At 43.8% G+C, this 27890-nt stretch overlaps 1 protein-coding gene across 1 annotated transcript in view; it reads left to right on the forward strand.

The window, feature by feature from the left end:
- The window catches only part of Gpr107 (G protein-coupled receptor 107), a 75987-nt gene that overhangs the window by 9062 nt on the left and 39035 nt on the right, over positions 1 to 27890 (forward strand). The window contains exons 2-9 of the mRNA XM_005321081.5: positions 3226 to 3348; positions 3906 to 3956; positions 4198 to 4277; positions 6334 to 6473; positions 9133 to 9170; positions 19263 to 19319; positions 22463 to 22573; positions 23178 to 23311. Coding sequence (XP_005321138.2) covers positions 3226 to 3348; positions 3906 to 3956; positions 4198 to 4277; positions 6334 to 6473; positions 9133 to 9170; positions 19263 to 19319; positions 22463 to 22573; positions 23178 to 23311 — 734 coding nt within the window. The remainder of the gene's footprint in view (positions 1 to 3225; positions 3349 to 3905; positions 3957 to 4197; positions 4278 to 6333; positions 6474 to 9132; positions 9171 to 19262; positions 19320 to 22462; positions 22574 to 23177; positions 23312 to 27890) is intronic.

Raw genomic sequence — 27890 nt, forward strand, 5'->3', positions numbered from 1 at the left:
GCAGGTACCCTACCTTGATCCACACCCTGCCTGAATGAGTGATGGAATGTGTACCTTTCCTGATCACTTCTGTCTCGAGGCTTCTTGGTATTTGGGTTGTCTGGTGAGGCACAGTTTACAAGGTCCCTTCCATTTCTACTTTATTGGATGTGATGGCATGATGACTTAACATGGAGATGTTAGATTATACATGTAATATCATGTATACATATACAGTAATATCATGCAGATATTACTAGTAATGATAATACTTTCTGTAAAAATAGCATTTGAGGGCTGGGGTTGTGGCTCAGTGGTAGAGCGCCCCTAGGTGCTGGGTTCGATCCTCAGCACCACATAAAAATAAATAAATAAAATAAAGGTATTGTGTCCAACTACAACTAAAAATATTTTTAAAAATAGATAAATAAAAATAGCATTTGATGTTTTTCCAATTATAATTCACATCAACATTGTTAGAGATTTTGAAAATATAGAAAAGTATAAAGAAAAATTATTACCCATGATTCCACTGGCCCCAACCATTTCATAGTTCAGTAGTGAATTTCTTTCACGTTTTTTATAAATAAATAAATGCTTATCTTTTTGTTTATAGTTTAGATTTTTTTTTTTTTTTTGTAGTGGGGATTGAACCCAGGGTGCTCTATATGGAGCTGTATTCCCACTCCTTTTATTTTATCATTTTGGGATGGAGTTTTACTAAGTTGCCCAGGCTGGCCTTGAATAGCCTCCTGAGTAGCTGTGACTACGTCTGGGTTCTGTTCTTTGCATTTAATGATACTGTCTCAATGTCTTTCCCATGTTGGAAGTAGTTTGAAAATAACTTGCATATCATACCTGTGTTGAAATCTTCACCTTACGTCTTCCATAATTTGCATTGTCTTGGGTGTCGTTTCTCCTCCAAGTGAGTGTTATCCAGATCACAGGGTATTGTTAGTCCTGTGGGCTGAGTGAGGGCCAAAATATAGGTCAAGTCCTTGGCCGTAATCCAGTTCTGGGAAAGTGCAGAAACTAGGAGTAGTGATGCCATGATGATTGTGTGAAATATGAATCAAAAAATGTGTTTTTTAACGGCATTGTGTCCTCAAATGATAAAATAAAAATAAGAAACAAGAAGAAATGAATGTACTATTTATGTGGACAAAAACTTGCTGTAACTGCTGAAATATTTTCTCAAAAACAACTAGAAAGCATGCATTCTGGAGACTCAAATGGGTGTAAAAGTCCTTACCAGGCTCTGTTCTACTGCAGAGCATCTGTATGCTGGATAAGTTAGAAAGCATGGTTCTAGAATTTAAATTTGAGCATAGTGTACATGCTATAAATTACTCATTTTAAGTGGGCAGCACAGTGCATTTTCATCGTGTAAACACACCCTGCTCAGCCTGCAGGGAACAGTTACCAGGGACCTCCAGAAGCTCCTTAAACCTGCCTCCCCCAGTGGCTGGAAAGTTCTATTCTCTGGGGAGTGACCCTGTCACACCTCCCAAGCCTGCATTTGCAGTTGTCCTGTGGACGAGGCTTGTCCACCCAGTGTCATGCCTACAGTCCATCCCTTGCTTCTCCTCGTCTCTGCAGCTCAGCTCCGCTGGGGATTCTGCCACAGAATCAGACCCTGATGTACTCAGGCGGTCCACATATTAAGTTGAATTAATTTCTTTCCTGTGCTTATAGGATGGTAGTAGACCTGTACTGTCCTTGGAAAAGTTGAGAAAATAGTCACTCCGATTATTTTTTGTAGGGCTTAATTCTCTCAAAATCCTGAGAAAGGCCATGAGATAGCTTTTCTGGTTTCTTCCATTTAGCAGTTCTGAATTGCTGACTTGTGTCATCTTGCCTGGCTTTTCTCATTCTTGGTGAGAGTACAGGTTTTCTAGCTACTCCATCCCACTGGGAAGTCAAAGTCCCGCAAACATACTTTAAATGCAAAGCTGAGCTCCTGAGAAAATAAGGGGAATTCAGGGGCCTTTGAACCCAGCAGGTTAAGACAGGGAAGCTGGGGCTGCAGCACACATTGCAGAAACCTGGACCCCAGAGCCTTGAATTCTGAAACTGGCTGAGAGCAAATGGGCCGAAGCCTTAGACCTGAACAGGGAGGGAAACAGAACCTATGTCCCTCTGCTCCTTAACCCAGAAGCCAAGACTCTCAAAAGCATGACTACTGGGCTCGGGAATTTAGCCTTCTCAGGGCAGTGAAGTGTGTGGGGGGGTACTCTGGGGACGGTGGGGGGTGCAGTTGGTTTCTGCTGAAGAGCTAGCCCATGGCCTTTCTTCACAGGCCTCTGGTGTTTGAGTGGGACTGCCTGTGCCACCTAGGAGATGCCCAGTCTGGAAATGAGTAATGACTACTTATGTAGACAAGCTGAAGATGTACTGAGGGTGTTGCACCCCGGGCAAATGATCCTCAGTGATTTTACAAAACAAAGTGTCTTGGTGGAGCCCAGCTGTAGGAGTATTTTTAATACCGTTGTCTGCCGTCTTTGGGGTGTACTGGTTTGGTTGAGGCTGCAGTCATAACAGTGAGGCAGAGTCAGGCAGAGACAGACACCTACTTTGTGGTGCCATTTCAGCAGAGCTTAGGGTTTTCCCTGAACCCAGAGATTGCTGTGACCACTTGACTTGTACCTGGGATTCCTTTTGCAGAAGGCTTTGTTCCCAAAAAACTCATCAGATTCGGTATCACTTTTAGTTACAAATGCACTTAAAAAAAATGATTTAGATTTGGTTAGAAAATTAACACGTAGCTGCCAATCTCCATCCTGCAGTGGGAGGAGCGAGATGGCGGAGATGTAGGTAAACGAGCATATTCTTGGAGTAGCCTTTGCCATTCCTGTCCTCCCTCTCCCTGGCACATTTTGAGTGCCCACTGGATGCCAGGCTTTGTACTATTGAGGATTTGGAGCATGCCTAAAATGTGGTTCTTCCTGCCTTGGGCTTCTTGTTCCCCCTGACCACAGAATCTGTCCCAGAACCAAAACAAGTGCACTGGGGTGAACTGGAGCCGCTGTGTGCATCCCTCTGCAAAACTCCGCACCTTCTAAAGTTCTCAGGAGTCATCTTCAGCTTTTGAAGACAGATAACTTACCTCAGCATATGTGTGTCAGTGAGCATATGGTGGGAGCATGGCTGCCTAGTAGAAAACTAGATGCCATAGGTTTTCAAGCAAATGAATAGATTAAATCATCGTTTCCATATTAGTAATTCCATCCCCACAAATCTCTTTAGGATGATGTGAGACATAAAGTTCACCTGAACACCTTTGGGTTCTTCAAGGATGGGTACATGGTGGTCAACGTCAGTAGCCTCTCCGTGCATGACCCTGAAGGAGTCATGGACAAGGATACAATTGTGAGTACCGTGTTGGCCTGGGTGAGGGTTCCCCTGCCATCCCATGCTTATACACAGGACACCAGAACAGGGAGAGAATCAAGCTGATGAGTTCAATGTGCATGTTAGGCATCAGTTAGTTTGACTTTTCTGTTTTTGGTACTGAGAGTTGAGCCCAGGAGGGCTCTACCACTGAGTTACAATGCCTTAGCCTTTATTTTGAGAGTCCTGCTAAGTTGCTTAGGGATTTGATAAGTTGCTGAGCCTGGCTTTGAACTGACGATCTTCCTGCCTCAGACTCTTGAGCTGCGGGATTAGAGGCCTGCACTACTGTGCCTGGCAAGTTTCCTTTCAATACTTAAGTTGTGGTTCTTGAATAAATGTAGCGATTGGTGATTTGAGTCAAGCAGCCCTCACCTTGTTACAAAGTGAATGGTAAGAAAATGCTGAGGAACCCAGGCCTAATTGTTTACAGACCCTAACACTAAAGTGCCTCCCTCTCTGTTCTGTAGAGTAAGAAAGGTGGGGCATTGTAGATGTTTGCTTCTCTTCTTACCCCCACCCCCATCTCCCCTCAGATCGGATTCAGCTTGGACCGTACAAAGAATGATGGCTTTTCTTCCTACCTGGTGAGTACTAAGTGGCAATCTGATCACTGTCTCCACTGGAGCCCGGGACAGTGAGTGAGAGCAGGCCCCTAGCCATGTTTCCTACAGGGGTGGCTGGTCTGGCTCTTGGGCATTTCTGAAGTCCCCAGCAGGCTCACTGTTTGGATGCAGGCTGAGCTGCTTGTTGGCCTTATTTTTTAAAATGCTGTGTTCTTGCTCTTGGGGATGAACTGGATATACACAGTTGATTCTTCTTTCTCAGGATGAAGATGTAAACTATTGCATTTTAAGGAAACAGTCTGTCTCTGTCACCCTTCTAATCCTAGACCTCTCCAGAAGTGAGTAAGTAATTCTCATGTTCTTCATTCACCCCTGGATGGAGTCAGGCTGTTTGGGAGCACACTGCCACTTGCTGGGTGTCTGCCATGTGCCAAGTAGTGTACAAGAGGAGGGAGGCGGACACTCCCCCAGCAGTGTGTGGATTAGTCGGGGAGACAGAGGGCAGCAGGCAGAAGAGAGCAGGGTGGGGTGGAAGGGAAGAGAAAGTCAGGAGGGAGGAAGGGGAGGGGAGGCCTCTGGTGAGAAAAGGGAGTGCGTTCCCGGTAGAAGGAGCCGGCTGTGTAATGGTGGCGTGGCAGGAGATAGGGGGGTGCGTCTGTTAGCTGAGCTTGGTATTGATGGAGAGTAAGTTGGAGGGGAACGTGGAAAGAAACAGGACTGGGTCCAGGGCCTGGCTCTGCTACTCACTGGCTGTGTGACTCCGGGTTCAGTGTCCTGCCGATTTCATAGTAATGGTTTCTGCCCACCAAGATTGTTGGTGAGTGGCAAGATGTGGCAGGGGGGTAGAACACCTGCTCAGCACACGGGAACCCTGGGTTTCCTCCCCAGCACTGCAAAAAACCAAAACCAAACAAAGACCAAGAAAGATTGTTGGTGAGGATTTCTGGCCATTTAGTCTTTTTAAAACTTTTGCATTTGGGTGAAGCAGGGGACTTTGTGTTGTCAGGTTCAGCCCATTTCCACCTAGTCACTTCGTACGTTTGCTGTGTGTGATTTTGAGGGAGACTTCAGAGGAGTCAGGGTGAGGTAGTGTGTTCAGGATTTCTGTCACAGCAGATCACAGCAGCCCCCAGAGGGTGGACTTGCAGTGGACAGTGCTGCTGTGAACCACCATGGACGCTGGGCAGCGAGCATCCCTGTGGCAAGCTCTGTTTCTTTTTGTGTTTTAATTTACCATTTTAGCCATTTTATTTTTCTAAGTATTTTTAGTTGTAGATGGACACAATACCTTTTTTTATTCTTATTTATTTTCATGTGGTGCTGGGAATGGAATCCAGTGCCTCCCACATGCCGGATGAGAGCTCTACCACTGAGCCCCAGTCTTGGCCCGGGCTCTGTTTTCATTTAAGAAAATTGAATCTGGCTATCTCTTGTGCTAACTAGGGTGAGTTTGGCAGCCAGCAGCAAGACTTGACTTAGCCTGGCTTAGATAGTGAGGATAGTGATCGTCTTGCCTGCCTGGAAGTCCAGAGGAGCGGCTGGTGGGGGCAGGCCACTGTGGCTTGCTGATGGCATCTCTGCTCCGCCCTCCTTAGCATCCGCTTCTTCCTCACCAGATGGCTCTGCTTCCTTATTCCTGTCCAGCCAAGGGGAAAAGAGACAGAATACTTCTCCCCCAGCCAGCTCTAGAGAGCTTGCATGTGCCAGTTTAGGTCATGTGTTCACTCAGGCATGGAAATTGTCACCAGCCCCTCTGGGGGAGCCTTGGACTAAACAAAATTGGGTCTCTTAAGAAGAGAGAAGGTAAGCCAGGCCTGATGGCACATGCATGTAATCCCTGTGACTTGGGAGGCCGAGGCAGAAGGATCCTAAGTCCAAGGCCAGCCTGGGCAACTTAGTAAGACCCTGTGTCAAAATTAAATTTAGAAAGGGCTGGGGATGTAGCTCAGTGTAGAGTGCCTGTGGGTTCAATCCCTAGGACAGCGGAAAAAAAAAAAAAAAAAGGGTTCGAAAGGGATATTAGACAGGCAATTAATAGTACACTTAGCCCTCTGAGGCTTCCCTTGGGTATCAATTTGCTGAGCATAGTAATGATACTTAGGGGGAAATATCTATTGCAGAATCATGTGGCTGCTAAGAATTCTAGCTTTAGAAAGGGACCACTGGGTTCGTCACCTGGCTGCTTCCTGGCTTTGTGCTCTTGAGCAGATTCTTGAACCTTTCTGAGCCTCGTTCCAGCCTCTGTGAACTGTGGGCAGTAGGACCTTCATGGTAGGACGTTGCCTGGAGTCGCGGGTCTGCGAGGGTATGAGCTTGTCAGGAGAACTGTTGTGTGGCACTGAATATATGGCTGGGAGCACTTCTTTGAACTTTCCCCCTCTGTTTTGTTTGGATATAGAGTAAAAATCAAGTCTCCACCAGAAGCTGGTACCCAGTTACCAAAGATCATCTTCAGCAAGGATGAGAAAGCCCCTGGCCAGAGTCAGGAGCCAGGTGTCGCTGCCATCCCAGCTGGCAACCACACTCAGCAGGCACTAGGTGAGCTGTGCAGAGGGCCCACTTGGGGAGCGGGGTTTCTGAGTGAAAGCAAGCATGAGGCACAACAGCTAGGACAACAGCCTTTTTTTTTTTTTTTTAATTTTTTAGTTGTAGTGGGACACCATATCTTTATTTAATTAACTTATTTATTTGTAGTTGGTGCTGAGGATTGAACCCAGGGCCTCGCACACTCTAGGCAGGGGCTCTACCACTGAACCAAAGCCCAGCCCTAGGACAACAGTCTTAGAACAGTTTTATGTTGGAGATTATACAAAAACATGACCACCAAGAAAAATGTGAAAAATACAGAGAAAATGGGAAAAGCTATTGTCTCTTCTTACTCCCAGGGTTAGAATCTTAGTAACTTCTGTTTCCTTAATAAGCTTGTTTCCTAAGTCTAGAGCCTCTGTCTTAAAATTCATAGTCATGCTCATAATTTTCCACACATGCCTCTTTGCTTAACTTTAATATATTCCATTAGTCAGGTTCTATTATTTGCCCACCCCTTCCCCAAGAAGAGACACTTCCACTTCATGCACACTGTTGCCAGTATTGCTGCACTGGAGGGCTACTTCTTTAGTTTGTACTGGGAATTGAACCCAGGGCTGCTCTACCATTGAGCTACATCCTCAGCCCTTTTTATTTTTTTATTTTGAGACAGAAGCTCACTAAATTACTGAGATGATTAAGGCAGGAGGATTACAAGTTGAAGGCCAGCCTCAGCAACTTAGGGAAATGCTGTCTCAAAATAAAAACAAAAGGGCTGGGGATGTGGCTCAGTGGTAAAGTGCCCCTGGGTTCAATCTTTTTTTTTTTTTTTTTTAGAATTTTAACATTTATTTATTTTTTCTTAGTTCTCGGCGGACACAACATCTTTGTTGGTATGTGGTGCTGAGGATCGAACCCGGGCCGCACGCATGCCAGGCGAGCGCGCTACCGCTTGAGCCACATCCCCAGCCCCTGGGTTCAATCTTTGATACCAAAAAAAAAAAAAAAAAAAAAAAAAAGACACAAGTATCACATTTGTATCAGTGCACTATCTCCTTCCGATATAGGTTCCTGTGCTCTCAGAACTGTTCTCTGGGCAGAAAATGCCCTGTTGTTCTTGTTATTCTGAAACTCTCCCTTACCCTGAGGATCTTAGGTTAAGATCCTCTTTTTCCATTTTCTCTGTATTTTTCACATTTTTCTTGGTGGTCATGTTTTTGTATAACCTTAAAAGCGGCACAGACACCACTGTGTTCTGTGAAGGAAGCTGCTGGCAACTGTGACACTCCTTGCTATGAGGGGAAAATTAAAATATGTGCAGTACAGGCTGAGGGTGAGGCTCAGCGGCAGAGAGCCCACCCCACAGCACAGGATCCTGGATTTGTGTCCCTATCACTGCCAAAAAAGCATACATCACACTAATAATTATTTGTGATTAATTTTTCCATGTGTTTAAGTAGATCTAATATATGATTTTTGAAAACAATTATTATTTTCAAACATAATTATGTAGAAAATAAGGAAAATTATTCCTGTTTCATTGCTGGGCAATAGCATGCACTAGCTTATTCAGAAAAGAGTTCCCTACAGCTGGGTGTGGTGGCACACACCTGTAGTCCAAGCTACTCCGGAGGATGAGGCAGGAGGATTGCAAGTTTGAGGCCAGCCTTGGCAATTTAGCAAGAAAATAAAGAGGGCTAGAGTTATGGCTCAATGGTAGAGCACCCACCTTGCACGTGTGAGGCCCTGGTTTCTATCCTCAGCAACACATATAAATAAATAAATAAAATAAAGGTATGTGTCCATCTGTAACTAAAAAATATTAAAAAGGAGGAGGAGGAGGAGGAAGAAGAAGAAGAAGAGTAAGAAGAAGAACAAGAAGAGAAAAAGGGCTGGGGATGTAGTTCAGGGATAAAATGCCCCCCCCCCACTCCCAATGCATTTCCTAGTACCGCACACAACAAAGACGTGAATTCTCCTGTTCTATTACCATTTATTTGATAACAATTGTAACACACTTTAATTTCTTGCTTCTGCTGCTCAAAAATTGTCTTTTGTGACTTGAGAAGATGGCAGTCTGCAAGGTTTCTTTGTTTGTCTTACCTGTGAGCTTAATTCAGAGGAATGTTGTTTTTGTTGTTTTTTTCCCCCCTGTATCTGGGATTGAACCCAGAGGTACTGAATTCCTGAGCCACTCAACCACTGAAACACATCCCCAACCCTTTTTTGTTATTTTATTTATTTAATTAATTATTTATTTTGTAATTGTAGATGGACAGAATGCCTTAATTTGTTTATTTTTACGTGGTGCTAAGGCTCGCACCCAGTGCCTCACACATGCTAGGCCAGCGCTCTGCCACTGAGCCACGGCCTCAGGCCCCACTTTGTTATTTTGAGACGGGGTCTCACTGAGTTGCATAGGGCCTGGCCAGGTTTCTGAAGCTGGCTCTGAACTTGCAATCCTCCTGCCTCAGCTTCCCTAGCCACTGGGATTATAGATGTGTGTCACACACCCAACCAGGAATGTTTCTAGTATTTGATATTAGAGAATCTGGAGCCTCATAAAATTATACTATCTTTTTATATGTATGTATATATGTGTGTATGTGTGTGTGTGTTTATATGAGAGCTGGATCATGCAGTAATATTTTTTAAATGTTTGTGTTTCTAGATGGTGGAAAGTCTAAAAGAAGTACAGTGGATTCAAAGGTAAGAACTAATCACCTACTTGTGCTTAGCTTTTTTTTAAAAATTAGTGCCTTATATTTGTACATCATGGTGGAATTTGTTGTTAGGTATTCATATCTGCACATGATATAATTTGGCCAATATCACTCCCCAGTATTTTCTCTCTTCTTCCCACTTCCCCATCGGGTTCCTTTCCTGTACTCTATTGATTTTTTTTTTTTTTAAGTTATAGGTGGACACAATATTTTATTTTAATGTGGTGCTGAGGAGTGAACCCAGTGCCTCACACATGCTAGGCAAGCGCTGTACCTCTGAGCCCCAGCCCAGCCCTGGTCTTTTGTTCTTATGAGTTCCCCCCGGCCTACCTTTCTTTAACTTTTTCTTCTGTAGTTTTCACATACAAGAGAAAATATGCTATCCTTGACTTTCTGATTTGGCTTATTTGGCTTAACATAATATTCTCAAGTTCCATTCATTTACATGCACAATTGCCGCATTCCTGGTGACAGAAACACTCAGGGTCCCTCCAGGGGAACTGGGCTGCGTGAAATAACCCCACACAAGAGACAAGAGATACCTTTTTCTTTGAGGGTCCTGTGACGGCTCCTCTGACCTTAAGGGTCTACAGAAAGAGAGTGAGGAACACGTGCTGACACATTTATTGAGGAGAAGCCATTCAAATGAGGCAAGGGGTCAGGTGTCAGGGAGCTGAGTCTTATTTTCACGATGTCTGCTGTTAGCAGGCTAGTTGACATCTAGGAAGGCCACACCCAAAGGCAGATCAAGAGAAGGGGACACACAAAGGGTGTTTCCATGGAACATTCTATCCCAAACAGGGCAAAGGGGTAATATCACAAAGGAACAGGTGAGTGTAGCTCAACCCCTGGGGCTGCAGGAAGGCGCACCTATGCCTGAAGACACATTCTGCTACTTTGAGGATTAGGGCAGCTGTCTAGGGTCTCTGCGAAAGTGACCAGATCACTACGAAAGTGACCGACAGAGCTCTACCGATCCCAGAAGGAAAATTCTGGTCACTCAGTGTGCGACGCCCCCCCCCCCAATGACACGATGTCATTTTTCTTTATGGCTAAATAAAACTCCATTGTGTGTATATACCACATTTTCTTTATCCATTCTTCTGTTGATGGACACCTAAGCTGCTTCCGTACTTTGGCTGTTGTGAATTGTGCTGCTATAAACATGGTGTGCATGTGTTGCTACAGTGTGATGTGTGCTCAGCTTTCTGAGTGTGTGTGTATTGTGTATGTGTTTATGTATATGAATTTGTGCATACACACAAATGTGTGTGTGTGCACACATCTAAACTATGAGGAGTTGTCTTCTCTTTGGGGATATGGGGTTGACATACTGCAATAGTTTCAAAGTGAAATTGAGTGCTGGGTTGTACAGCACTTAGTGCTAGAGGGTCTAGGTCGGGGAACAGAGCCAGCTGGAGAGCCCGCTGGGAGGAGGAATCTCCAGGACTGAGCTTGGAGTTTGTTTAGGGAAGAGGGAGAGGGGTGAAGAGAAGGGGCACTGACAAAGACTGGGTGAGGGGAATGTGCCTGACAAGAGCTCGGCGCTGGCCTACTTAAAGTGAGAGGCCAGGTAGCATGCCGTCAGACAGCAGCCTGACAACAGGAGGTTTTGAGATTTTTATCAGGAAATATTATGAAGAAAGTATTAAAGATTCTCATTCTGCAGGTAATGTGCAGGGTGTATTGGAGAGGGAGAGAGTGACATCAGAGGGACCAGCAGATGGCTGATGACACAAGGCCTCCAGGCTTGGGGTGTGAAGCAGGAAGTCTGTCTAGGAGGCCAGTTAGTGAAGGGGGAGGGGGAAAGTTTTTTTGTTTTTATTTTAGAGGGTTTTTGAGAGAAATGGATGGTAGAAATAGCAGAAGTGGAAAAATAGAGAAAGTTTTGGTTTAAATATCTTGATTTTTCAATGACAGGACATTGAAGTAGCAGTGTTTTGTTTGGTTTTGACAGCTTTGTTGAGTTATATTGACCCACAGTAAATTGGACATACTTAAAGTGGCAATTTGATAAGTTTGACTTGACAATCAAAATGGAACATATCCGTCACCTCAGAAGTTTCTCCTGCCCCTTTGAAATCTTCCTTTCCCCAAGCAACCACTGATCTGTCACACTGTAAATTAGATTTCTAGTACTTTGTATAAGTGATGATGCAGCATGTGCTTGTTTTTCCTCTTTTCCTGGGCATAGCACTTTGAGCTTGTCCATGTCACTGCCTATATCCTCAGTTGGGTCCCTGCTTGCTTATACCAGTTTCTTGTGCACATGCAGGGTTGAGGCCCGGATGGAGTCTGCCTGACGGTCAGGCTGTGCCGCAGTCTGGCTGGGCACAAAATCACGTGCCACTCACAGCTTTGTAGATTCAAACAGCAATTCTTTATTCCCGAACTCATACCAGCCCTCTACAAACACGTTCTGGGGAAATTCACGTTCTGATGCAAAATTCACGTACTCCACCAGGCACTGAATCCCAAATACTTTCTGAATCCCACAAGAACTCAATGGGAACTCAAGGATAGGGGAACTCAAGGATTGGGTGTGCCTGAGGCAGCAGGATACTCCCTATTTCCAGCAGGGTACACTCTAAACCTGGATCCGCCCTAATCCAGTAGGATCCACCCTGGTCCTTGAGCAGGGTCACCTTTCTCAAACATACATGCAATGTCACAGCAAATGTCCAAGGTAAGTCCATTTCCACGACTCCTTCCTCTAAGCAACATGGGGTACGCTGGCAAGGAAATTTCGATGCGTCATTCCTACTTGGCAATGGCTCTCAGCATCTCCCCCCTTCTGATTAATTAAACAACAAGCAATGTGGCTTAAGGACCGTGCCTGGTAGGTTGTCCAATTTAACATATGGTTCTTACCCGTCATGGGAAAAACTGATCTCTAGGCGTCAGCCTCCTGTCTTAGGTTGATACCACTACAGTTGGATCATACCCGTCACTGACTACCGGTCCAGCATACAGCCATACTTGTGGATAAGCCTATGCACCAGTGGGGGGGGTAAGGTTCTTGTCTCACCTCTGTTGGCCCCCAAATTTAGCCTTGGTGCCAGTGGGGGGGTGAGGTTCTTTGCCTCACCTCTGTTGGCCCCCAAATTTTAGACCATCACTAGCAGAAGGGAGGAGGATACAGAAACGCCACGACACCAAGCCAGTTGACGGCTCCTTTGGAAAAATTGCATCACTGGTGACACCATCAGCAAAGATATGCCAGCACTACCACAATTCGCTGCATCAAATGATAGTTCACAATGCATACAAGTGATATATAGTCCAGGCAAGTTCTGCAAGCAGTTCAAAGTGGAGGAGTCTATCAATATGTCCATTTCCTCCCAAAGTAAATCGAGTCCTTGATTGAGCATTACTTGTTGAGTTATATTCATTGATGCATCAATTTATACAGTTTACTGTGATAGCTATTATAGAAGCTGTAGTTTGGTTTTATCTTAGTCTTCACCGGCACTGGGATGGAGACGGGAATTCTGGCAAAGATGCTAAAGAGACATTATCCTGAACAGAATTAAAGGAAAGGTGAAAGTAAACAAACAGATCTGTTAACCACCTTTAAAAACAATCCTTAACAGCTGTTTACCTAATTAAATTAAACCGTTGAAATCACGTGAATAATAAAAAAATAATTTGGATCCATTTTTTCATGAGCGCTCCTCATATATGATCTATGGACATATGCACATACAGACATACAACACAAAACACAAGTGTGCACATGTAACATTCAACACATAAGACAATAGTAAAGGCCTTGTAGCTTTACCTAGGTGAAATCTCCATTGCAATGTTTAAAAACTCCACAGTCAAAAAATAAAACTGATCAGAAAAACATTAACCTAGGTTTGTATGAGCTCAAAAATAAAATAGAACTTTATGATGTGGGAAAAATGCAATAATAAAATAGATATTGAAAAAAGCACCCTGGTTAATCACTGTCGCAGATGTAAGAATAGCCAAGCTGGAGCTCTGGATATCAGCTGTTATGCATTTGAGTCAAGTCATCTTCTTTTTGGTCTGTAGAAATTGCTTTAGTTAATCTCTCTGGAATCCAAATCGGCTGCTGTTCTCCCTGTGGAAAAACACAAACAGAACCCCGACTCCAGACAATCACTGGGTCAGGACCTTTCCATTGTCCTGTTAGAATATCTTTCCAAAGTGGGCTTATGTACATTTTTCGGATACATATGTCTTTCCGCAGCACTAAGTCCTGATGAATCCAAATTTAAAAAGTTTAGAGTAAAAAGGGTTATTTTAAATTTATCTTTGGGTGATATATACCCTTTTCCAATTCCCTCTTTTTGCTTTAATAAGTACGTTTTAATAGTTTGATGAGCTCTTTCAACTATGCCTTGTCCCTGTGGATTGTATGGGATTCCTGTTATATGAGTAATGCCAAATGATGAGCAAAATTGTTTAAAAGAGGTAGAGGTATAACCAGGACCATTATCTGTTTTCAACTGTTTAGGAACGCCCACAGTGGCAAAATTTTGTAAGCAATGAGCTGTAACATCTTTAGTTTTTTCTCCGGCATGAAGGGAGCCCATCAAAAATCTGGAAGAAGTATCAACTGTAACATGTAAATATTTTAATTTTCCAAATTCTGGCAAGTGTGTGATGTCCATCTGCCAAATATCGTTAGGTATCAGTCCTCTAGGATTGACTCCAAGATTAACTTGTGGTAAAAAGGTCACACAATTTTGACATTGTTTTATTATGTGTCTGGCTTGTTCCTTAGTTATTTTAAAACTAACTAACTTTTGGGGGGCTGGGGATGTGGCTCAAGCGGTAGCGCGTTTGCCTGGCATGCGTGTGGCCCGGGTTCGATCCTCAGCACCACATACCAACAAAGATGTTGTGTCCACTGAGAACTAAAAAAAAATAAATATTAAAAAATTCTCTCTCTCTCTCTCTCTCTCCTCTCTCACTCTCTTTAAAAAAAAAAAGCTTTTGTAAAGTATTAGCATTAACATGAAACCTTTTATGAAAATTTGTAGCTTCTTCTAGTGTAGAGAAAATATGTATGTCATGCGTAGTTTTATCTGCTAAATCATTGCCAAACTAAGGGCTCCAGGCAATCCTGTATGTGCCCTAATATGTCCTATAAAGAATGGATCTTTTCTGTCCCAGATTAGACTTTGTATAGTGGAAAACAAAGAGAAAACAGTAGAGGAAGGGGAAATCCTACCAGCATCTTCAAGGGATACAATAGCATTAACTATATATTGACTATCAGAAAATAAATTAAATACAGAATCTTTAAACATCACAAAAGCTTATAAAACTGCATTAAGCTCTACCTTTTGAGCTGATTGTTTGGGTACTAAAAATGTAAAAGTTTGATCAGGGGTAACTGCTGCTGCTGTACCATTATTAGACCCATCAGTGAATATATTTGGAGCATTCATGATAGGTGTTTTTCTTGTCATTTTAGGAAAAACTACACGATGCTTAGACCAAAAAGACAACAAAGGATTAGATGGTAAATGATTATCAAATGAAACATTAGATTTACACATGATTATTGCCCAAGTATTTAACTCATTAGCTAACTCATCAATTTGATCCATAGTATATGGAATAATAATTTTATTGGGAGAAATTTCAAACACTCCCTTTGCTGCTCTTATTCCTTTGAGTATTAATTGCCCTACAGCCTCAGGATACCTAGTAAGAATAGTGTTAGGAGAATAAGATAAGTGTATCCACAATAATGGACCTTCTTGCCAAAATACTCCTGTAGGAATATTTTTTGTTGGTAGTACAATAAATAATAAAGGCAAACTTATATCAATTCTATCCAAATGCATGTTTTCCATATATGTTTCAATAATTTTTAATGCCTTTCTAGCTTTAGGAGTTAACATTCGGGGTGAATTTGGATCTGATAGACCTTTTAGAATATCAAATAAAGGTCCCAACTCTTCTGTTGGTATGCCTAGATAAGGCTTATCCAATTTATGTCTCCCAATAACTTTTGAAAGTCGTTAAGTGATTTGAGTTGATCTACTCGTATTTGAATTTTTGGTGGACGGACCATGGTTGAGGATAATAGAACTCCTAAATAATTAATTGGAAAATTTAATTGTACTTTATCCATTCCTATCTCTAGATTATAATTTTTTAATAAGTTTGTAAGTGTGGCATTACATTCCAGCAATGTGTTTTTATCTTTATGTGCTAATAATACATCATCCATATAGTGAAATATTTGTAGTTCAGGATTTTTATTTCTAAGTGGCTGGATTGCTTTGTTAACATAGATTTGACACATAGTTGGACTGTTAGCCATCCCTTCAGGGAGTGCTTTCCATTCATATCTCTGATCAGGACCTTCATGATTTAGTGCAGGGATAGTAAATGCAAAACGTGGACTATCCTCGGGATGAATTGGAATCGAAAAAAAACAATCTTTAATATCTATAGCTAAAACATTCCAGGTTTTTGGTAAAGCAGACAATTGAGGAATCCCTGATTGAGCAGGTCCCATAATAACCATCTCATTATTAATGGCTCTTAAATCTTGCAATAATCTCCATTTACCAGATTTCTTTTTGATGACAAAAATGGGAGTATTATGGGGAGATACGGAAGGTTGTATATGTCCTTCCGCTAATTGTTGTTTGACCAGATCATGGGCTACTTTTGTCTTTTCTTTAGTCAGGGGCCACTGAGGAACCCACACTGGTCTTTCTGATTTCCAAGTAATTTTGATTGTCTCAGTGGCCCTTTCTGAAAACCCAATCCATGTCTATTTATTCCTTGGTCTATTTGAATTGGTGCTGCTATACCTTGTTGTTGTTCTCCTAATCTTTTTTCTTTCCTAAAACCTTGTCTAGCCCTAGTAGTGGGCGCATTAGGATTGATGTTATTTGTTAACGTTAAACCTAGTTGGTCTAGGACATCTCGTCCCCATAAATTTACGGGGAAGATGATCCAATACATATGGCTGTATAGTTCCTTCACATCCTTCAGGATCCTTCCAATCTAATATCATTGCACTTCTATGGGGATTAGTCACCACTCCTAGGCCTTGAAGCGTTTGAGTGGCTTGTTGTAATGTCCAATGTTTTGGCCATTCTTGACGAGAGATGATGCTAAGGTCAGCACCTGTGTCCAGTAGCCCATTAAACTCATGTCCTTGAATATTTAGTTTTAGCATTGGGCGAGAATCTAAATTTAAAGACAGCATAGCCCAATCTACACCTGTGGAGCCTAATCCCCTGGAACCTCTTTCTACACTACGACTAGAGAATTTATTATATAGGCTGGGTATTATTAACAACTGTGCTATTCTATCTCCAGGTGAAATTACTGATATACCTCTTGGAGAACTAGCTATAATTTTTATTTCACTTACATAATCGAGATCAATTACCCCAGGACTTATCATAAGTCCTTTTAATGTAGATGAACTACGTCCCAATAATAAGCCTACTGTTCCTTGGGGAAGAGGTCCTTTTACTCCTGTGGGAATGATTTGAACTCCCGTCTCTGGAGTTAGTACTGCTCTGGCAGAGGCGCAGATGTCCAACCCTGCGCTCCCTCGGGTTTGTCTGATGAGGGATTTAATGGACAGTGTTTCCTGGGCACTACCCTGATGGTGTTGCTGGGTTCCTCCACTGCCCCGTATATTTGTGGTTGTGGGCACCGGAGCATTGGGCCCCCCAGTCCGTTTTTTGGCAATGGAGCCTGATGCCTTTCTCCACGATATCGTGGGTAAATACCTGGTCCTTGTCCGTTTTTTGATAAGAGTACCCTCTATGGTGGTTTGAGAACGGCATTCATTAGCCCAATGTCTCCCTCTACGGCATCGTGGGCAAATACCCGCTATTCTATTCCTTTGATATCTAGCTTTGTTAAACCCTCCTCCTATGGGGCAACTCCTTTTAAAATGTCCTGTTTGTTCACAATTATAGCATGTTTTTGCCTGGCATCTAAAGCCTGTTGTACTGTAGCTGCCAAGACTTGCCCTTGTTCATTAATATCTCTATATAATTTGATATATGGGTTTAAATCTTCATGTCTCCATGGTCTAATAACCTCTCTGCAGCAACGATTTGCTTGGTCATAAGCCAGTTGTTTTATTAATGGCATTGCTTGTTCTGTATCCCGAAAAATTCTGGCAGCTGTTTGAATAAGCCTATCTACAAAGTCAGCGTAAGGTTCATTAGCTCTCTGTATTACCTTAGATAGCTGACCTTGTAAATCTCCATGTCCTTGTAAAGTCTTCCATGCCCTAACTGCATCTGCAGCAATTTGTGCATATATAGCAGGATCATATTCAATTTGTTGCCGTTGACCCTCATAAGGTCCTTTTCCTAACAACATATCTAGATTTCTTTGAGGGTAACCGGCTGCTGCATTTCGCCTAGCTGTCTCCGTGCAAAATTCCTCATTGGCAACCTTCCATAACAAATATTGTCCTCCATTTAGCACAGATTTACACATGCTAGCCCAATCTGCTGGCGTCATGTCCAAGTTAGTAATGGACTCGACCATGCTTACCGTGAAGGGAGCTTGGGGACCATAGGTTGTTACAGCCTCCTTTAACTGCTTCACTGTTTTAAAATCTAAAGCACGGTGAATTCACTGCCCTCCTACCTGTTCAAGTACAGGGCATGCTAATCTTTGAGGTCCTGTCTCAGGATCCCATTTATCAACTACGGGGTTTGAGGGCCACTCAGCTGTCTCCATCAGTGGGGCTGTTGGTTGAATTATGCCCTCTGGTGATAAAACGGAGTTAATAACAGTCTCCTGTTGTGGCCTTTTTCCTAATAACCCCTTTTCCTTTAAATTTTCTTCCTCTGTCTGACTAGCTCGAGAGACTTTTCTCTTTTGCTTGATGTAAAATGTCTTTCTCCATGGTCTGAACCTCTAACAATTTACTTAACACCTTTTTGGTTTGTTTTTTTACTAATTTCTAATCTACTATAAAGATAACGCAACCCAATAAGATAAAACAAAACCGAAACTGAATGAAACAAAAACGGAATAAAAAATCACTGTATCAATTTTCTCTTCCTCAGGGCCGACAAACTTCAAACCTTTAGCCAACCATTTTTCCCAGTTTGCCTGAGAAATTTCTAGGGATAGGCAGCTTGAAACAAAAACAAAATAAATCAAAACAAGAACACATTGGTTTTTGAAATGGTCACCCATCCTTTTGCTCTCCTTCAGGGGTGAGTAATTTCACTTACCCAAGTTTCAGACGTTCCGCGTACTGGCCACCAAATGCCGCAGTCTGGCTGGGCACAAAAATCACGTGCCACTCACAGCTTTGTAGATTCAAACAGCAATTCTTTATTCCCGAACTCACACTGGCCCTCTACAAACACGTTCTGGGGAAATTCACGTTCTGACGCAAAATTCACGTACTCCACCAGGCGTTGAATCCCAAATACTTTCTGAATCCCAGGAGAACTCAAAGGGAACTCAAGGATGGGGGAACTCAAGGATCGGGTGTGCCTGAGGCAGCAGGATACTCCCTATTTCCAGCAAGGTACACTCTAAACCTGGATCCGCCCTAATCCAGTAGGATCCTCCCTAAACCCGGATCCACCCTGGTCCTTGAACAGGGTCACCTTTCTCAAACATACATGCAATGTCACTGCGAATGTCCAAGGCAAGTCCATTTCCACAAGTCCTTCCTCTAAGCAACATGGGGTACGCTGGCAAGGAAATTTCGATGCATCATTCCTACTTGGTGATGGCTCTCAGCAAGGCTGTGCCTGGGCCTTCGCCCTTGGTCTTGCTGAAGCTTTCTGATGTGTTGTATTGTGTGGCACTGGGGATGGAACCCAGGGCCTTTGCTTGCTCCTGCTGAGGCTTTGGGAGGAGCACCCCAGCAGGGAGTACACAGCAGATGAGAGCTGGGGAAAGGAGGCCCCTGCAAAAGGGGATCACACACAGCTCCAAAGGATAGCCAAGCTTTCTCTGTAGAGAGCTGCTGAGGGTCAACAATTTTAAGGCTTAAGAAGGATTTTTAAAATCAGTTTTAATTTTAATTAGCATACTTATTCTGCCAGTTTCATTCTAAACCGATTGTTTTTCTTTCTAGGCAACAGGAGAGAAATCCTTTTCTATTCATAACAGTGCTGGGGCAGTTTCATTTCAGGTACGTCTTCCTTTAGGGATGTTTCCCCAAATTTATCTCTACCATGTAAAAGGGTGAATTTTTCAAAGCATTTTGAATTTAGGAATAATAGTTTAGACTGTGTGGTAGTTATTTTACAGTAGTTTTCTGTGTAACGAAGCTGCAAGATGGGAAGCTGGGTGGTACACGTACACCTGTATTCAGGAGGTGGAGACAGGAAGATTGCAAATTCTAGAACAGCCTCAGCAGCTTAGCAAGACCCTGTCTCAAAATTTTAAACAATGGCTGAGGGTGTAGCTCAGTGGTAGAGCACCCCTGGGTCAAATCCCCAATACTAGAAAGAAAAAAAAAAAACCTGCAAGATGAATAACCTGCTTACCAAATCTTAAGTTTCTGAGAATGAATAACTTTGTAAATGTCCAATGTTAGCAATAAGGCTAATTGTGCCTGGCTATCCTATGACACCTCTGCCTCTCCAGCCCCAGGTGCCTCCCTGCAGAGCATGTCAGTGCATAGATAGAATTCTGCACCTGAGAGGACCATTGGTGACAATGGAGGGTGATGTTGTTGTTCTAGGAGAGGCCAGAGGCCTTGGGTGGCCCCTTGGCTGGCACAGTGTTAAATGCATGTGAATGCTTTCATGGCAGTGGCATGGCATTCATACAAGGATAGGTGACATTGGACAACTCGCTTTCTGAACCTCACTACTTCATTGTCTAAAAATGAAAAATGAAACTGGGCACAGTGATGTATGCCTGTAATCCCAGTGACTCGGGAGGCTGAAGCAGGATTGCAAACCAAGACCAGCCTTGGCAACTTAGTGAGGTCCTAAGCAACTGAAGGAGACCCTGTCTCTGAATAAAAAAGACTTGGTAAAGAGTCCCTAGATTGAATCCTCCGTACCAAAAATAGAAAAATAAAAAATGGGGCTGGTGTTGTGGCTCAGTGGTAGGGCGCTGCCTAGCATGCATGAGGCACTGGGTTCGTTCGTCAGCACTACATTAAAAAAAACTAATAAAATAAAAGTGTTGTGTCCATTCACAACTAAAAATATTAAAAAACAAAGATGAGGCCTGTCTCATAGGGTTTTTAGGAGTATAATTTTTTTAGATTACATGTACAAATAATGGCGAGGCGCAGTGGCACATGCCTATAATCCTAGCAACTAGGGAGGCTGAGGCAGGAGGATTCCAAGTTCAAGGTCAGTCTCAGCAATTTAGCAAATCCCTAAGCAACTTTAGTGAGATTTTGTCTCAAAATAAACAAAGAAGGACTGAGGATGTATCTCAGTGGTAGTGCACCCCTGGGTTCAATCCCTGGTAACAGAAAACAAAAACTCAAAGTACAAATAATGTTTTATAATTAACTCGTTGGAATCATGGCATCTTTTCTAACCAGTTTTTATTAATTGAGGACCAATTTGCTTATAGTTAAAATGCCCAGGTCTTTAGTGTATGGGTCTATTCCTTGTGACAATGAGTGACCATGGAACCTACTCTGTTCTACCATCTCAGAGCATCCCAACCCCACGCTGCTGTTCTTATTCTTTCTCAGTGAAAGAATAAGATCTTATGTTCTTGAAGCTCAGTAGCTGTCCTTTTTATCACCATCAGAGTGACTAGCTGCAAGTCTCCAGAGGTGCAGACTGTGCCTTTGCTGGGACTCCTCCAGCAGCTTCACTTCTGACTCAGAGGAAGCACCCGGCCCTTCCACCGGCCTCCAAGGTCCGGGTGACATGGCCCCTGTTGTCTTCCTGACCCCAGCTTCTCTTTGATCCCTTGCTCTCTCCACTCCCCTCACCTTGCTCCTTCTGTAGGCCTCTGCTGTGCTCTGGTTGTGGCGTGCCTCTCGGAATCCCTCAGGTCTTTGTCAGGTGGCACCTTCCCAGCAAGACTTTACCTGAGCATCCTCTTTTTTGTGTGTGTGTGGCGGGGAGTGTGCTTTTTTCCTTTTTTTTCTTTCTTAAGTGAGTGAGGCCATGGAAAATATAGCACACCCCTGAACCAAAGTGCACCCCCCGGCCAAAAAGAATACAAGATGGAAAAATGCATGCACAGGTAGTACTCTAATCTGAAAGCACAAAGACACCGCTGTATATTACATGCCTTGGTTCAAGAAGAAGGTACTAAAAACCCTGCAAGGGAGAAGCCTATAAAAAGAAAAGGGCCATTTTACAGAAGAGGAATCTGAGGCCCAAGGAGGCAGGTGGCTTGCCTAAGGGGGATTCAGATCCCAGCTTGTTCACCTGTGTGTTTATCCCCTCTGCTTCACTGTGTCCTTGAGAAAATACAAAAGCTGCCCCTCTCTCCCCCAACCTTGCACTTTAAAATGTGCATTAATGAGCGGGAGGTCTGGGCTGTGTGCAGGGCTGCATGCACTCCTAGGAGGCCAGGTAGGAAGTGACAAGTCCAGCTGGGTGGCTGAGCAAGCACCACCTCTGAGCCCTCTCCCCACTCCTATTTTATTTATCTTGAGACAGGCTCTCACTAAGCTGAGGCTGGCCTCAAACTTGTGATCCTCCTGCCTTGGTCTTCTGAGTTGCTGGGATTCCAGGAGTGTGCCACTGCACCAGTCCTCTGTTATAAAAAACATTTTTTTTTTTCCTAAAGAGCAAAACAATATGTTGGCTTGAAAACTAGGTAACTGGCCAGGTGCAGTGGTACATGTAACCTTAGCTGTTTGGGAGGCCAGCACAGGAGGACTGCAAGTTCAAGGCCAGCCTCATTAATTTAGTGAGTCTGTCTCAAAAACAAAAAGGGCTGGGGATGTAGCTCAGTTGTTCAGTGCTCCTGGGTTCCATCCTCAGTAGCAGGACAAAAGAAAACTAGGTAAGTGCATAAGTGCATGTTAGATTATCTTTGCAGACTTCTCCACAAATCCAACACTGATGGTCAGATGTGTGACGAGGCAGGTGTGGAAGTGTGGTGTGCAGTTAGGTGGTGGGGGCGAGGTGTCTACTGCTTAGGCCCACCTGTCATTCTGTGCTTGGACATTGCTGTAAGTACTGGGAGGAGACTGTAGAGTAAGAAAACATCAGTTTACACTCTGCTGTGGGAGAGTTTAAGTGGTCTCTTTTCTTCTGTCTGTAATATTCATAAGTAATGTCTAAGACTTAAAAAGCTGAAGATTTGAGTTCTCTTAATTTTTTTCTTCTTTATTTTCAGTTTTTTTTTAACATCAGCACTGATGACCAGGAAGGCCTTTACAGTCTTTATTTTCATAAGTGCCCTGGCAAAGAACATCGGCTTAATGACAAGTTTTCATTCAGCCTTGATGTGAGTACCATGTGGAGACTGTTCCTCAGGGATTTTGATTGTGTAAAATTAAAGACATATATTTCTGTATTTTTTTTGTTTTTGTTTTTCTATGTGTGGTATTGGGCGTTGAACCCAGGATCTATGTATACCTAAGCATGTGCTCTGCCACTGAACTACATCTCTAGCCCCTAAGAGTAGATTTTGAAATCACTTCATTAAGAAAAAAAAAATGTGGCCAGATTAGCATCCCTGGCAGTGTGCAGGATACTTCAGCAGAGAATTCCTAAGTAAGAAAAGAAAAAGCCTGTGCATTACGACTGTGGGCATTGCCAGGCATGGTGGCGGAGACTCCAGGGGTAGAGGCAGGAGGGTTGCACACTCAAGGCCAGCCTCGGCAACTTAGTGAGACACTGTCTTGACATAAGAACAGGCTGCTGTGTAGCTCTCTGTTAAAGCACCCTAAGTTCAATCCCTAGTGCCAGAGTGAAAAAAGAAAAAGAACGTGGTTGATGTTCTGCTGTTCTTCACTCTCCTGAGCTCCAGTGAAGCAGCTGAGGTTCCAAATTGATGAGTAAGAGGTTATCTGTTGCTGAAAAGTAACTTAATTTCATGTCGGTTTCAGATTGAGATCACAGAGAAGAATCCTGACAGCTATCTCTCAGCAGGAGAAATCCCTCTCCCCAAATTATACATTTCTATGGCCTTTTTCTTCTTCCTTTCTGGGACCATCTGGATTCACATCCTTCGAAAACGACGGTAAACTATTACATCCTTGAGCCCTTCACCTTAGAGTATGTTGAGATTTGTGTGATTCACTGTAAGCAGGATCCTGCACCTGGGAGGATCCAGTGCTCGCAGCCTTGTTCTCTGAAGGGTGTCTTACCTGAAACACTCGGGGGCAGCAGGAGCCCTCCAGTGTGGGAGACCTTGTGTGCCTCAGTATTTACAATAATCATTTTTGGTTTAAAAAGTGAATCCAAAAGTTTCAATAATATCCAAGTACAGTAAAATGCATAATCAGAGTGATTCCGTAGCAGAGACCCTGTTGCTCAGGCCTCAAGAGTGAGCGCCTTGGTCCCTTGCAGGGTGGTTCATCCTCGAGGAGGCTGGTCATAAGGCTTATTTGCCCAGGTGAGAGCACAGAGGTCCTGTCCAGCACTGCAGGCAGCGGCTCAGCACCTGACTGATCCTTGTGTGTTGACCCCCAGATGCTTGTCACTGGAGAAAGCCTCTTCAAGCCCATTTGCCCAGCTCTGGGTCTTTGTTCAAAATCCCAAAGCTTCGGCTTCCTACCTTGGCTCTTGAGAGCAGTTGCATGTGCATGAATTCTCTGTCTCCCATGAAAGCTGAGAATAAAATACTGTGTTTAGAATAAACTATTATATTAAAAGGACCACTCACTCACTGATGCATGTGAATATGGTATTACAACATAGATCAGTTGAAATTAAAAACAAATTATCTCCAAATACCTCTTTTTCTGGAGCCCTGAGGCAGAAATTGAGACCTCTCCCCCCTGGTGGCTTAACTGTCTTCTAATAGACATGCTGGGAGTCTGGGATACTGGTTCTGGGGAGGCAGTTACTGGTCCTGTGTGTTGTAATATCCTGTACATCCTCCGGATGGAAAGAGTTTGCTCACTTGTGAAGGTCCTGCAGATCATGTTTTGATGAGATTAACCACAGCCATTACAAAGAAAGAATCCTACAGATGCAGGCCATAAAGGCTTTTTTTTTTTTTTTTTTAAGGAAAGTTTTTCTTTTGCCTTTGTAAGACAAGTAGGAACTGCAGTCAGAAGTTAAGGCTGGGGTTGTAGCTCAGTGGTAGAGCGCTTGCCTCTCATGCGTGAGGCCCTGGGTTCAATATTCAGCACCACATAAAAATAAATAAATAAAAATAAAAATATTGTGTCCATCTACAACTTTAAAAAAAAAAAAGTGGCCTTAACTGTGGCTCCCTGTCTGCTTGCTTTTTTGCTCTCAGCCCTTTTTCAGCCACAGAACTGGGACAGTGATAAGTGCTCTGACTTCTTCTATGTGTCCCAGCTCTTGGGCTTGTTGTGTGATTCCCTTCAAACTGAGGGAGCTTTGCACATCAGAATGCTATACAGGTGTGAGGTGTTATGGAATAGCGTTCTAGCCAGGTATTTTGATGGCATTTTAGTTTCCCCATACTTAGCAAGGACAATAATCATTGTCACTGGTTCACGATAGGAAATGGTGGTAGTAGTTCTAAGCCTGTGGCCAAATGGGGCTGACCTATTTTGTTGGAGTATTGTAGGCACATAGAAAGGCACGTGTCTCCAGGAGTTGAATGCCAGCCCTGCTGGGTGGAGTCTGAGTGGTGTGAAGGCTTGTGACTCAGGGCTGCTGGGTGCCTTGGAGAGGCTCACAGCCCCTCAGAGCCCACCTGAAAGAACAAGAGATCTTTGCCACATGAATGCATTGAGGTCCAAAGAGGGGACATGAGTGGCCTGGCCAGCATCTCCTAATGGAGCTGGGCGTGGCCCAGGTCTGCCTGCTGCTGCCCATCAGGCTACTTTCCAAAAAAACCCAAAAAACTGAGCTGTGGAGCAGGGAATGCACAGGTGTAGCCACCAGGTGCCTGCTGTATGCACGTGGCTAGGCACTCAATGTTTAGTTCAGCTCCTCCTCCAACAGCTTGTTTAGCTGGGTGTCCCCCCATTTTCAGAGGAGGTTACTGAGGCGCAGAGAGATTAAGATCAAACCAAGGAAGAACCAGTATTTGAGTCCAGGTCGCTGTGGGCCTCGGAACCTATGCTCTTTCGGTCACACTGCCACCACAGCAACTGAGGCCTACAAGTCAGGCTTGCCAGGAGGGCTAGTTTGCACTCTGGGTGGATCCCATTGCTGTTCCAACTGTGGCAGACAGCTCTGGCTGGGACTTCCCTTTTTGGCCTTTAAGTAGGTGGGCACGGGACAGGAAGTGCTGTGAGTCAGCCCGGAGCCAGGTGTGCACCAGGTCAGCACATTCTCACTCCCACTTTGCATAAGCCGCTCTCCTGCCAGATCACTCCCTTTACTTCCTGTCTCTCCCACTCCTTCCCAACCAGGAATAGCCCCCAAATGTGTGAAGGCAGTTTGGATACTTATATATTTTTGCAAGTAAGTAATATTGTTTGTACTGCATATATTTTAAATTTATAGAACCTAGCCTGGTGTGATGGCCACGCCTATAATCCCAGCAACTCAGAGGCCCAGGCAGAAGGATCATAAGTTCAAGGCCAGCCTCAGCAACTTGGCGAGGTCCTCTCTAAAAATAAAAAGTCCTGGGGGTGTGCCAATTCCGTGGAACTACATGAGTAGAGCACCCCCAGGATTCAATCCCCAGTAACACAAAACAGTAAAAATAAACTGTGTGCAGTGGTGCACACCTGTAATCCCAGTGACTTGGGAGGCTGAGGCAGGAGGATCACGAGTTCAAGGCCAGCCCCAGCAACATGAAACCCTGTCTTAAAATAAAATGTGCTGGGGATGTGACTCAGTGGTTAAGCGCCCCGGGTTTAATCCCTGGTACCAGAAAATAAATAAATATGAATTTGTGGAAACCGTCCTCTCTGCATACAGTCTGAGTGTTGCTCTTTCACACTCTCCTTAATCACAGGCTTTGTTCTGCGCAGCCACCTCACTGCGTGTGCCTGACGGGTTGATTTCTAGCCCTCCACAGCACTCCATGGCCTCCGTCCCCACATGTGACTGTGCCATTCCTTGACAGTGCATGCACGACAGTTTGCCCTGTCCCTCCTACCCCAGATGGTGCTGTCATGAGCCTCCCTCCAGCCTCCTCAGATCCCCTAGGAGGCTGGTGCTCTGAGAAACGGTCCTAGGGGGAGGGTTGGAGGTCTTCGCTCCCACAGTTCCATAAAGTGCTTCCAGCTGCCTGCTTGTAGCCCCCATGTGTGCTTTCACTGATGGTGCCAGGGCTTCCTGTTGGCCCACACACTCACCAACACACACATCTTAATTTTTGCCAATTTCATGGGTGTAAACTGGAACCTCGTTTTGTTTTGTGTTCTTTTGAATATCGATGATGTGGATTTTCATTTCAGGGATATCTTCACCTCTGGTGCCTGCCTGTGGTTTTTTGTTTTATTTTGGGTTTTTTTGCATTTTTTTTCTGTGTTTTTCTGGTTGCTTTGTACGAGTCTCTTGCATGTTCTGGACATTAATCCCTTGTCTGTCTTATACATTACAATTTTTTTCTCCCAATAGTTCAACTTTTCTATGGTATTTGTTGTTGAATGAAAGTCTTTTGGGTTTTTGTTTTTTATATACTAGGGATTTGACACTGGGGCACTTTTACCACTAAGCTACATCCCCAGCCCTTCTTAAATTTTGAGACAGGGTCTCACCAAGTTGTTGGGGAGCTCACTAAATTGGTAAGGCTTGTCTTAACTTGTGATCTTCTTGTCTCAGCCTCCCAAGTGGCAGAATCGTAGGAGTTGGCTCCTGTACCTGGGAAATCTTTGGTTTTAATGGAGTCAAAGCTACTGCCATTAGTCTTTTGGGCAGTGCCTGTTGGATCTTAAGAAGTTCCTTTCTACTTCAAGACCATGAAATTTTAGGTTTAGAATTGAAATGCGTCAGGAGTCCTTTGGTGTAAGTGTGGAGTGGAGACCAGGTTTATTTTTTCCCACCTGTAGGTTCGAGCTCATGTTTCCCATGGTTCCCCTGCAATAGTCTGTCTGTTTTCACCAATGCAGTGTCATTTACCCTGTGGCAAGCTTACACACACACACACACACACGTGTCTTCACGTGGGCTCTCTGGTCTGTCCCATTGGTCCATTTGTCTGAATAACAGGTAAACTGCCCCTGTTCCACACTTTCTCATGCTGTTCCTTTGCAGAATGTCTCAGTCTCTGAGTGTGCATTTCTCCTGTGGCTCTTCCTTAAGTTTTTCTTATTTTTTCATTTTTAGTTTTTTGGTTCTGGGTTTGAACCCAGGAACACTTTAACACCAAGCTGCATCCCTAGCCCTTTTTATTATTATTTATTTTGAAACAGTATCTTATTGAGTTGCTGAGGATCTCCCTAAATTGCCCAGGCTGGCCTGGAACATGCTATCCTCCTGTTCGGCATCCCGAGTTGCTTTGATTATAGGCATGGCCACCATGCCTGGCCCAAGTCACTCTTTCTATTAACAGAGTTTTCCGTCTTTCTCCATTATGGTCTTGTGTGTCCTATTAGGTTAACTCCTGGAGGGAGGTGAGAATGGGAGGAGGAATTTAATATCTGGTCATTTACCCACAGGCCTGAGGGTAGAGACAAGGGTGTGGGCCTGTCCTGTCCCCCCCCTCCTCTGTCCCCTCCTGT

This window comes from Ictidomys tridecemlineatus, chromosome 4, assembly GCF_052094955.1.
Source record: "Ictidomys tridecemlineatus isolate mIctTri1 chromosome 4, mIctTri1.hap1, whole genome shotgun sequence".
Lineage (NCBI taxonomy): Eukaryota > Metazoa > Chordata > Mammalia > Rodentia > Sciuridae > Ictidomys > Ictidomys tridecemlineatus.